General features: G+C 32.3%; 1 protein-coding gene across 2 annotated transcripts in view; it reads right to left on the reverse strand.

Annotated features, from left to right (window-relative positions):
• Positions 1-13,708, reverse strand: part of LOC149785097 (lipoxygenase homology domain-containing protein 1-like) — a 225,905-nt gene that overhangs the window by 124,223 nt on the left and 87,974 nt on the right. For both annotated transcript variants that reach the window (XM_089978857.1, XM_089978855.1), the window contains exons 13-14: positions 6,423-6,667; positions 5,334-5,469 (exon numbers count right to left, since the gene is read on the reverse strand). In XM_089978857.1, the coding sequence (XP_089834983.1) occupies positions 5,334-5,469; positions 6,423-6,667 (381 nt within the window). The remainder of the gene's footprint in view (positions 1-5,333; positions 5,470-6,422; positions 6,668-13,708) is intronic.

Here is a 13,708-nt window from a genome sequence, read left to right on the forward strand (position 1 = left end):
TCCTCAAATCTGTGAGTTGAGAACATTCTCAAACAGGTGACCCTCAAAATCAGCGATACAGGCAGACCAAAACATTGCTTTCCTGCTAATGCAATGTGAACTTTTACATCCAAAAGCAACCTTTAACCCTATGTACCCCCAAAAAATGCATACTCTGAATGGGTATTATTACAAGTTCTGATACTCAAGTTTTACAGGTTGGCATGATAAGTACATGCATATGTGGAAAAAGTTAACTGACATGAATCTACAAGCTGAGTAGAAAAAGACTAAGTGGAAAATATACAAAACAAAGCTTGCTACCAATTTCTTCAACATATTATCACTGGAAAAGAGACTGGTGTAAGGATAATGGGAATGAGGAATGTAAAAATTACCCTGTTAAGGGATTTCACTCTTGCAATTATTACTACTTTTAGAGCTGTTTAAAATATGCCATAAATAGATAAATAAATAAATTACTATCAGAGAGACTGTACAATGTCCAGAGGTGTATGCTTAATAAATTGTACAAGTAATAACTTGTAACTGAAAATAAAGACTTTTTTCAGTAAGCAGAAAGTTTGATTTATCAAACAAAATTATTTCTTTCAACAAAATATATTAGCCTCTTTTAGTAGGATATTATTTGATGTGACTTTTGTTCAGTTCATTTCAGCTTTATTTAAAGTTCAATTCAGTTTGTTTTAATTCTCTTCATTTTAGTTCTGTTCGGCTTTTGTTTTTTTTAATTTTGGTTTATTTTGGTTCAAATGGAAACTTGGTGCCACAGACGAAGTAATAGTTCTTAAAACTACCATGCAGTTCTAAGAAAAATATAATTTGTGTGGGTTCAGGTAAGAAAAAGAATAAAAACTAGAAGCCTGAAGAAAATAAGCACAACCCAAATGTTTATTGTCTCATTAATTCCAACCCCCAATCACACCAACCCACATCCTAGCTTTGAACCAAAGGAATATAGTGGAACATAGGGAGAAATACAGTAGTCCCCCTCATATACAGCCACCCAATCTGCACTGGGAAAGTGGCCTTATAAGATGGGTAGCCTTTCCAGAGGGGGACTATATTTGTGAGATGTGTATGTATATGTGTATATAGTAGGAAAGCTACATATAACTTAAAGCAGCTATTACCTTCATTTAAAAGTAGCATTAATTATTCAAATGTTCTTGTCTTAAAATCACATTTATTTCAAGGTAATATCAATTAATAGTTCGTATTCTTAGGCGTGAAATGTGAGTGAATATTGTTGGCATGAACATTACAAAACCATTCAAAAACATTATTTGAATCTTGGTACATACACTGTTTTGTACTTAAAATAATTCAGAATTCCATTTACTCCGTTTTTCCACTGCTACAGAATGTTCATATTTTTTATGCTCTTGTTTATTTGAGTCTTCCCAACATACATTTTTTATCATGTGAACTCTCCAAATTGTTATCAAGTTGAATAACTTGTATTTTTCGTCTAAAGTATTATTTCTTCATTTACGTGATGACATGCTAAAGTTTTGTAAGGATTTATTCATAGGTGGCTAAATGTATACTACTGCAATTTAATTTTGCAGACCAAACATTTGTAAATGAAATGCCTTATTATAGGCTTACAGGAAGTGATACATGAACTGTCACATGATTTTTGGGTCTTTGTCTGGTACCCTGTTTTGTTTAATGTCAATTGTTTCTCTGTGTGAGTGTGTGTGTGTATTTGCGTGTGTGTTAATCCGCTAAATCTATTTTTAGCCTATTTGACCATATTATGATGTTGACAATTAAGTCAGTCATAATTTGAAAAATACAAATAAAATCCACTGTATGAAGCCCAAAGCTCTATCAAAATACTGCTGACCTCATTTCTATCTGACCATGTTATGTTCTTGACAGTGTGTTGGCGTTCATGATATAATAACAACCTTAGTGGTACATATACTTTAGCCAACACTTCTTTCAGTAACGAAAACATGATGTATGCAAACATTCAGATTCAGATTACCTACCGAACTATAATTAAATATTGGTTCTGGAAAAATTAATTAAAAAAATGTGGCTGCTTGTGAGGGGTAAATTTTATACTTGTGCACTAATATGGTGGCCTGGTTGTGTTAGTGGGGTGGCCTTTCTTGAGGGGTACTTTTGAACACAAACTCGTCAGTGCCAAGTGATTCTAGCCATAAAGAGTGGGTGCCAGCTGGTCAGGGGGGGCTGTTTATGAGGGGGATCACTGTAGGTGGATCATAATTATGAGCCTGTTGTACAAATTATATCAGTAAGGCTAAAATCTATTTCTGAAACAAAGTACAACAACCTAAAGCCAGATATATTAAAATCTTTGACTTACAAGCAGTTATACTAATAATCTTACCAAAATTCTTACCAAAATATGTTTCATATGCTAATGAAGTTAATGATACCAAATATGTCTGTATCATAAACAAGTGAAGTTAAAGATACAAAAAAGTCTGTTTCATACACCAGAGAAGTTAATAACACAAAAATGTGTTTCATACACCAGTGAAGTTAATGATACAAAAATAAATCGTTTTCATACACCAGTGAAGTTAATGATACCAAAATGTCTGTTTCATATACGAGTGAAGTTAATCATACAAAAACGTGTTTCATTCACCAGTGAAGTTAATGATACAAAAATACATCTATTTCATACACCAGTGGAGTTAAATAAATCTATTTCATACAACAGTGGAGTTAAATAAATCTGTTTCATACACCAGCGGAGTTAATGATTCAAATATATGTCGGTTTCATAAACCAGTAAAGTTGATGATATATGTTTCATATACCAGTGAAGTTAATGATACCAAAATATGTTTCATACACCAGTGAAGTTAATGATACAAAAATATGTGTTTCATGCAACAGTGAAATTAATGATACAAATATATGTCTGTTTCATACATTAGTGGAGTTAATGATACAAAAATATGTCTGTTTCATACACCAGTGAAGTTAATGATATCAAAATATGTCTGTTTCATACACCAGTGAAGTTAATCATACAAAAATATGTCTGTTTCATACACCAGTGAAATTAATGATACAAAAGTAGGTGTTTCATACACCAATGAAGTTAATGATACCAAAATAAATCTGTATATACACCAGTGAAGTTAATGACTGATGATTAGAGTGTTTCAGAGAACTAAAAACTAATGATCATGTATTGACACACCCAGTAAATTCAATGCTGGTCAGAAGAACACTAATGATCATGTATTGATACACCCAGTAAATTCAATGCAGGTCAGAAGAAAACTAATGATCATGTATTGATACACCCAGTAAATTCAATGCAGGTCAGAAGAACACTAATGATCATGTATTGATACACCCAGTAAATTCAATGCAGGTCAGAAGAAAACTAATGATCATGTATTGATACACCCAGTAAATTCAATGCTGGTCAGAAGAAAACTAATGATCATGTATTGATACACATGATCAGTTCAATACTTGTCAGATGACACTCTCATGACAATGTGTCATTTTTTTGTTTCCAAAAAAAATAAACCTGATTGCATGTCTGTTGTTTGTTTTTCATTTTGTTTGCAAAACTATGAAAGTCGTTCATTATATACATGTATTACTGCCAATGGTGAGTGCAAAAAGTATCCAAATATTTCAAGTAACCAGCCCAAAATTAAACAACTACTTTAATTTCTGTAAATGCTGGTCAACTTCTTGAACTGTGGTATATATCAGTGTTGTTTAATATGTGGGAATGGACATGAAGGATTAACAAAATCAACTGATTCAAGTCCAATCATCATTACCTGGATCCAGATTAAAACAATGAATGCAAAATGCAAGTTAAAATATCAAGATTGTTTCATAATATAAAGATATCAGAATGTATTGCTAAAATTATATACATCTCTTCATATCGTCTTAATTCTTAAAATCTGAACAATAACTCATAGTTTCTTTATTAAAATTCTACAACCTATATTGACACCTCATCTCCAAAAATGGTGATGATTGCTGTAACTATTCAAATGAACCAAATCACTCAGACAAGTTCAGCATATTAATATCAGAATACCATTATTTGTAATAATACTTTAGGAATGAAGATTGAACTATGTCCAAAATGAGATTATTAAGGGAAATCTGCCACTGAATGAAACTGGGACAACAAGAACTGTGAAAGTTGTGTGCCTAAAATGTTGCTTGCTTTATCACAAATAAATGTTAACATAGCTTAGTGGAAAAGTGAAAACAAAGATAATAAACAAGTTTTTAAACACTTTTTATCATGCAAGTTAATATACTTTTTACTGAGAATGTGAACTCTCTACTTCAAGTCCTCTGGCATATATTATAATGAGTAATTATGTTAATTGCTGCCTACTGACATCATCATTCTTCAGTTATTGCCATGTTATAATATGGATAATCAAAACTGTTTCACAGCTCGATAGTCAGCTTTTTAAAACACCTACTTTTGGATACTTGTAAAGCAATCCTTAGTTTATGTTCTAATTTTAATGTTTTATATTTTATTGGACTTAAAAAAAACGTATTTAGTGTCTGGAAATTTTGTGTACTGGTGAAAATGATTGCAAATTATTCAAAAATAAATTTTCTGGAAAATATGAGTGTCAAGATATTTAATTCAATGGCAGTATCATGCAAAAGGACTTTCCATCTTGGAAATTTAGTGCCGGCATGAAAATGTATGTATTAGATTTTCATACCCATTCACATAATACATTCATTCAATTTTCCATTCATCATTCTTGTTATGCATTTGCACTATCCAATTTCTTCAGAATGTATTCATCATTTCATTTGTGTCAGAAGAACTGCAGTAGCTCAGTTGGTAGAGTGTTGGACTTATAATCCAAGGATTGCAGATTCAATACCTGCCCCAGGTCAGCTGCCTCAGTGTGTTATAAGGAACATCACTTATCTCCCATTTCCTTAGCATAATATAGCATCATTCTGCATTCCAATTTCATTTCATGGTTATATCAACCCTAAATTTTAAAAGGGTTATACAAAAATCAAAACTGTTGCAGATTGAATGTTGGGGGAAGCATCACCTTCTACATGGATCGAGAAGTTCCCGTGGCATAGTGGCTGGCAAACTGGACTTCAGACCAGGCCAAGCTAGCTGCTTTGGTACTCTTGCCTCACCATGGTAGAACCTTATATGTGTTGATGTGCCATTCAAAACCAAATCAATAAATTATATACATACAAGTATATATGGTATAATCCTCATATTTTTCTGAAAACAGCAATGACACAATCACAATGCAGAAAGGAAAGTTATCAAAAGAAAACTTTATTCTTAGTTTGAATCTTACTTTTTTCCCTCTCTTTTCTTTTGTCTTTGTCTTCGTATAAAGTCCTTTGTATCTGTTTGTCTCCCTCATCCTTTGCCAGCCATTTGTGACAGGGAAAAACCTGCTCCAAACCAGTACTAGGACAGTACACTGAAACCTGCAGAGGTATAGAAAAGTTCTAAGAAAGTTGAGTCACAATATACCATTTATTGAATGTCTCAGTATTCATATGACAATTTCTGGAAATAGATTTTATTTTTGAAAAATCAACACTTACCACATAATTCCAAATGATGTGATCACAACATTATGAGGATATCACTGATATTACATCATATTTTACCTAGGTATGGCAGTGCTAAAACTCTGGGAGATATTTTACATAAAATGACATGGTTATAAATGTAGTCACTTATTAAATTATGATGAAGACAAAATGTTTTAGGATTTTAGTAACTGGAATAAAGAGTGGGCGCGTCATATAACAGGTAATTTAGAACAAATTATTGAGACCTTTTCAATCACTTTCTAATTTTCAGATCTAGCGCCTGCACGAGATTCACTGAGTAAATTACATTGCATAATCCATGCCTACACATGATTCTCATACAGGCAACATAATGGGGTGGTGTCAAAACATTTTTATGTTTTGGGGATACATTTTATGTGAGCTAAAGTATTATGAGCAAGCATTTTCCCATAATGGGCTTTGGCCATTATTAGAAAGAATGCCCTGGAATATGTGCTTTATCTAATACATAAATATGCTATAACTGCGCGATCACATTTAAATAACTCAGATACTTGGACCTCTGGACTGATCAAATGGGTGGTGGTTGCCTGTCTTTAAGATGTATACAACACTCATAGGACAATGAAGTTAAAAAGGTGAGCATGTGAAACATTAGGATTCAATTACATGCTAGCACATATTTTGATCAAGAATTTGCTTAACACTGTGTATTATATTTGTCGTTTATCAGATTTAGTGTTAAATTAATAGTCCAGAATGAAGAGGGATTGAGGTTCTCTCATTATCTTAATGTTTTCTCTGACTCGTATATCTTTAATATATTAAAATCTTTATATTACTAGCATTTATATACAAACCGATTCCAGGAACCACCCAGGTCCCACTCCACTGTTATCATGGCCAATATCCAGCTTTGTAAGTGGACTTATCTGGGCCATGATGCTAACATTGAAGATTTGTGTCATCCCCTGTTTGAATTCACCTCCCTGCAGCCACACCTTGCCACTGTTTTCTTTTTTACCGTACATGATGATATACACCTTGGCACTGGTGCCAGCATTTGCTTTGTTTCCTGTTGTCACTCGAATCTCATATGGAATACCTAGAGAAATAAAAAACAACATATTTTATGCTATTCCGAGAAGAATATCTCTGTGGCAACCATCTGGATTTATAATTATGTGTATTTATGACTGATACTGTATATTCCAGCATATAAGGCACTCCCCAAATTTTAAGCTAGACTGAATAATGTATAAGTATCCAACATTACAGAATCTGACTGATCCATTTTTGTTGTTCGCTTGCAGTACTAGTAACCTGAACTTAGTACATTTATTAAAAGCCTAATACAGTACTTACTGAGGATAATGCATGCATGATTATCATGAATGAACCATTATGTCATTAAGTATGAATTGTGAAAGTGCACACATTGTTACATCATACAAAATCTTATAATTGATTCATACAACCATTCTGGAAAAAGTCCATTCCACAATTCAGTTAGTTTCCTACAAGTCATTAGTAGCTATTATAGCTGTCACAAGACCAATAATTCACAAGTGAATTATTTTGAGGAAAATTAAGAGACATAAACAGTGAGAAATTTTCCTGAAAAAATGACCTCAAACAAATAATAAAATTATGCCATTAACACAAAGTATTTCCCTGATTAGCCAAGGGGGCCCAACCAATACACATTTTGTTAAGGCAATGGGGAGGGGCTTATTGTTGAGCCCCCACCTCCATAGAAGCCTGACATGGCAAAGTAAGCTAAATGTTAAAGTGCTTGAGATTATGCTGAATTTGAAAGCTTTCTACTTCCACTATGAAGCTCTATAAAGGTTTTCTATTATCAGTAAGCATGGCCATATTTGATGGCATACTGGCATGAAAGGCTCTTATGACTGGATGCTCTGTGCTAAGTTTAGCTGAAACTGTTCTGGTGGGTTTTGAAAATGAGAATAGTTGATGAATGACATACTGTTGTTTCTAATGTTAGAAATGGTGTACATATCTAAAGCCAAATTAGCACTGATCGTACAAACTTAAAAGTTCTTCATGCCAGGATGCTTTAGTTAAATTTGATCAAATTCTTTTCACCAATTTTTGAAAAGTTGTTTAAAAGCTGTTCCTTTTTTAAAAGCCCTTCATACCAGGTGACTAACTGCCAAATCTTGTCAAAATTAGACGAGTGTTTTGGGGGAAGATTTTTAAAATAGCAATTGTTGCTGAAAGCACATTATGCATGTGGACCCAGAACAATTCCTTCCCTTCTTCTATCTTTTTTAATTTCTGAAAACTGAAATCATCTCATATAGTTTTGAGAAAGCTCCAGCATGCCAAATTTAGTAAGCAAAATATTTTAATATCTTCACAAGTGCAGTACGACCATCTTTGTCATGACCTTTGACCTTGAATCTGACGATCATTGAACTTGTTATCATTAATATCATTATATTCAAGTGCTATCTATGGTTTAAACTGCAATTATTATTAAGGAAAACCCCCCAAAACAAACATGTTATTTAAAAGTTATCATTCAAGATAATATTTAGATGTATCCATAAACTGGGTTGATAAGAATCCATTCATACCTGTCATGCTAATAAGCAATTGTAGATAAAACTCATGACAAGATCTTTAACCCTGAACTCAATGAATGTGTGCTATCATCTTGTTGGTTGAAAGAGAACAATATAACAAGTGTGACTAAATTCATTTGTATATATACAAGCCACTGTGTTCATACTTCAATGAAGCACAAAAATGCAGGCAGTTACGTTGGACTTGGTCAAGGTCAAGTAAGTTTGGTTTTTAAACTTGTTCACAATAGTGCAGACATCTGTGGTCAAATCTGCACCATTTTCATTCAGGTCCAATTAAATACTGCACAAGATGTTTCAGAGAAAACTCCTTGTCAATTCCACTATTCTATCAAGAGATGTAGTGACGATAAGATTTTTGAAATGACCACTATGGTTGCCATGTTGTGGGTCACATAAAATAACATTACATCAAATTCTTCAAGTGGAGGTTCTATTAAATGTTGAGAAAATTATTTGAACTAGCAATGATAAATTGATTCTTCTGAAAAACGTAGGATTAGGTGAGTTTCTGCCATTATTTTCTTCACACCATATAAAACCATGGACGTATGTAACACTTACCTAATTGCAAACAGAAAGAACCAGATAGATATGCTGTCAAATAATGCACCAGAAGATTACAGTTTATGCCATTAAATTGAATTCAATAATTAAAAGGAATGGCATAGCCAAAGTATTGTGCCGATCTAGGTTTACGCTGTTTTTAAGCTAGATAGGTGTTCTACATGGATGAATATACTGCTATCAAATGAATTAAATCTAATATTGATTTTGTAAAGTTTTCTTGATTTTTAGCATCAAGCCATGCATTAACCACTATAATGTCAACCACTGTAATATTAACTACTGTAATGTCAACCACTGTAACATTAACCACTGTAATGTTAACCAATGTAATGTTAACCACTCTAATGTACTGGAATGTTAACCACTGTAATGCTAACCACTGTAATGTTAACCAATGTAATGTTAACCACTGTAATGTTAACCACTGTAATATTAACCACTGTAATGTTAACCACTGTAATGTTAACCACTGTAATGTTAACCACTGTAATGTACTGTAATGTTATCCACTGTAATGTTAACCACTGTAATGTTAACCAATGTAATGTTAACCACTGTAATATTAACCACTGTAATGTTAACCACTGTAATGTTAACCACTGTAATGTACTGTAATGTTAACCACTGTAATGTTAACCAATGTAATGTTAACCACTGTAATGTTAACCACTGTAATGTTAACCAATGTAATGTTAACCACTGTAATGTACTGTAATGTTAACCACTAATGTTTAAGGTGAAATCATATATCTTTGTGGCCACATGATCACACAAATAAATAATGCTTTTATATGTACATGTCGACTGCTCCAGTGGCCTAGTGGTGAGAGTGTCCACCTTGGATGTTGGAGGTCATGGGTTCAATCCCCGACCGAGTCATACCAAAGACTTACAAAAATGATACTAACAGATGCCTCGCTTGGTGCTCAGCATTAAAAGGTTAGTGTTAGGACAGGTCGGCCTGGTGTCAGGATAATGTGACTGGGTGGGACATCATGCTACATGTCTGCGGTATGATGCCCCAGTGCTAGACATCACTATAAACTGGCACACTGCAGACATCGTAGCGATATGACTGAAAAATTGTTAAAGCCACGTTAAAAAAAATCCAAACCAAACCAAATATGTACATGTACATGTACTTAAATTCATTCAATCCAACGGAGTCCACAAGAATATCATCATTTATTGGATCTTTGAATTTATGGTCAGTAGAAACCACAGAATAATAATTTAAAAGACAGTGAATACATAAATGTTTTTGATGCACCATTTTGCAAAAGCATCAAGTATAGGAGATATAATGCCACATATCTGAAAAGCACTGACTGAATACTTCTAATACTACCAAAATGACATAGAACATACAAAGCAATTCAGTCATTTGACAATTTTCACTTGATTGGAGAAAAACTGGATAAACATTAAAGAGGTCTGTATTTTTTAGTCAATATCTTTCCAAAGTTAATATTGCTCCATCCTGTTGAAGCCAAAATGTTACAAGTGCTGTTGAAAGAACAACAACCACCATCAAGAATTACCTTTGTGCATACAAAAGAAATGTAAAACAGTAACTTGTTCCTTATTCCTTTCTTCTAAAAAAGGTCACCACACTCTTTTGATGCCAGACCCAAAATTATTCTGAAGTTTTGAAGTACAGAGATCATTACTGATCTGTGATATATATATATATATATATATATATATATATATATATATATATATATATATATATATATATATATATATATATATATATATATATATATATATAAAGAATACAAATTATATAACAGTCCTTCTAAGTGTACTGAAACCATAGAATGGATTGTGTGTATCAAACATTAAGATAAATGCAATAACTGACAACAAACAGTGCAAACAGTGCCTTAGCTTAGGCTAGTTTAAAATTAGTTTTGCACTGTTCATTGTCAGTTTATTGAAGTAAGAACTTTTCTACAAAACAGATGCAAAACAAATGCAGTTTTTAAAAAAACTGCAATAAAAACACCAAAAGCATGATGACCTAGTTGACTTGAGATTACTCACCTGGCTGCCATGTGTCCAACAGCCAAATGTAATGAAGTCTGGGTCAGTATGATGCTTTCTACAAAAATGTATTCTAATGCTTTTGATTGCACAGTTATGTTATGAAAACAATCATTTCAATGTTTCTTTCATTTTGTTGTATCTTTATCCATATTTGATGGCACATAAGCATGATTCTTCAATATTGAAATGTCTCAATGCCAGATAAATTCTGTTAATCTCAAATTTTGTTGAGTGCTTTTTAATAAAGTTCTTTAATTATTTTCTACCTCACTTTATGCAGCCATATTTCATGGCAGACTAGCATCACTGATATAATTCAAATTGCCTTCAAGCCAGGATGCTTGCTGTAAAATTGGTACAATTCTGAATAGTGGTTTTTGTAAAGTCTTTAAAGGTTTCCTCTCTCAATATGAACCATAACCCATTTTTGCAATAGTATCATAATGTGAAATTTGTTAGCTGCTTTCCATGTATAATGTTCAACATTTATACACAAAAGTGTTTTTCTAAGTTGCGAAAACTTGCAGGCCATCCTATTGCAAAATTTATGGAAATAAAAATTGTTTTAATGGAATTTAAATGTTTTTCTGTACAGTAATGTCTGATGGCCATATCTGATGTTGGATCAACATTATTTCTACAAACTTCAAGTCAGGATGCTTGGTTCAATTTTGTCAAGCAGTTTTTGATAAGAAAATCACTTAAAAGTTTAACTATTTTTAGTAATGACAGTCATATTTCATGGTGGATTTGCATCTTTTATACCAGAATGATTTATGTCAAATTTGTTCCAATGTTGTTGTTTTTTTAAAGTAGTCATTTAACAGTTCTCTGGGGTTTGTTTTTGTAATGATGGTCATATATGCCGGAAGATTTCAACCAATCAGATTGCCAGATACTAGGTTAAAGTTTCAGTCTAGACTCAAGTTTGGTTGGTCACATTCTGACCATAATATTTAAATATTTCACTTTTCCCATGCAAATTTTAAAAATACAATCATGTATATATTTGCTGGTAATAGATTTCTCTAATATAATATGCAACAACATGCAAAATTAAAAAGAAAAGCCTTACATTGAAAATTATGTTTTAGCAGGGAACTAGATTTATGACAACAAACACTGTGTTTATATATATATATATATATATATATATATATATATATATATATATATATATATATATATATATATATATATATATATAGATAGATAGATAGTGAATAAATGAATGGCAGATGAGAAAAATAGGTGGCACATTACTTTTACCTGTCACAAGAATTAGGCAATTAATATTTTACATACACAGATATGTAAAATGAACTCTTACAGTACAATTTAATACCCACTGCATATGGAAGCTTTGTATGCCACCTATCTTAGTATCTGGCACACAATGAAGCAAATAAAATGGAAGTTTCAAACAAAACACTTTTAACATTACCTTTGGCTTCTGTACCAGTAAAGAATATTAGGATATGATTAAACAATAAAATAAAGCTGAATAAAACAACATATTTTAAGCACAATATTATAGGTACAATATCAATTTGCCATGATACAAGACTGAAAATCATGGCAGGAGTCACACTACCAGGCAAATATGAAGAAATAGTTGTCTTTGTTCATGAAATTTTGTTTTAAAATGTCAGGAAAGTGAAACTGACTTCATCTTGCTATCAATATGCCACTCTATTCAATTTCTCCATTTATTATTGTACCCAAAATTGTTAATATTTCATAATTTTTAAGCTGTGAATAACATGTGTATAGTGTAAAACAGGAGAAACATACTTTAAAATCAACAAGAAATAACTAATGTAAATGGTGTAAAATTAGTTAAGTGGCTGTTGGAATAATACATACAAAATTCTTTCTTTCTAATTTTTTTCGAAATATAATTTTTGTCCCAGCTATTGCACCTTATTTTTTACAACACATAGAATGACAGTCGTCTGGCTGGCCATCAGAGACCATGAATTGTTGCTGCATTGTAGTACAATATTTATATAGATCAATATTACATAGATACCTAATCTTCAGCTGATGATATTCATGAAAAATATCACATTTAGTTCTTGTTCATGGAGCTTTTTTTTAAAGAGGAAATTGTTGTGAAAATGCACAGCATGGAACAAGAACAGCATTTATCTAATGATGTTAAGTTTTATCAATATGAAGAAAATTTTCACTGGTGACAGCTGCATCTGGACCACCACCCACTGCAAGGCAAATCATACCTGACTACATTATGAGAAGACTATTGTTCTTTCCATGCTCTACTAATGAATGACTTAGAACAATACTAATTCAACAATTTGTTTATAAAGTTTTCATTAAATATCATTTCTCAAAATGGTTTCTCATAGGATTATATTTAGACATTAAGCTCAGAAAAAAGCTGATATATTAAAAGAATCAAAACAAGAAAAGGACACTTTGATTGCTGCTTAAACATGTTTTGTGCGCAGTAAAGAGTTCCACAAGCGAAGACTTATTCAGCATAAAAGAAACAGGAAGGATTTTTAGTCAATTAATGCTTGAAACAAGCAGAAATGTTTTGGAGGTCATTTACAAGTTTACATTTATTATCAAACTAGAGAATTGGTGCCTATCCTGCACCCCCAAGATGGAGATAAAGTCTATAGTCAAAAAAGGTCATAACTCTTGTGAATCTGATTAAGTAATATGACTAGTCAACATTAATATCTTTTGATGATGGCTCTAAAATGATTGGTCAACAGGCATATACTTTGATTATGACCATAAAATGATTGGTCAACAGGCATATACTTTGATTATGACCATAACATTATTGGTCAACAATCTTTTGATAATGACCATAATATGACTGGTCAACATATATCTTTTGATGATGCCCATAACATGGCTGGTCAACAGGCATATCTTTT

This window comes from Sinohyriopsis cumingii, chromosome 13 (genome assembly GCF_028554795.1).
Source record: "Sinohyriopsis cumingii isolate HCF-2022 chromosome 13, ASM2855479v2, whole genome shotgun sequence".
Classification (NCBI taxonomy): Eukaryota; Metazoa; Mollusca; class Bivalvia; order Unionida; family Unionidae; genus Sinohyriopsis; species Sinohyriopsis cumingii.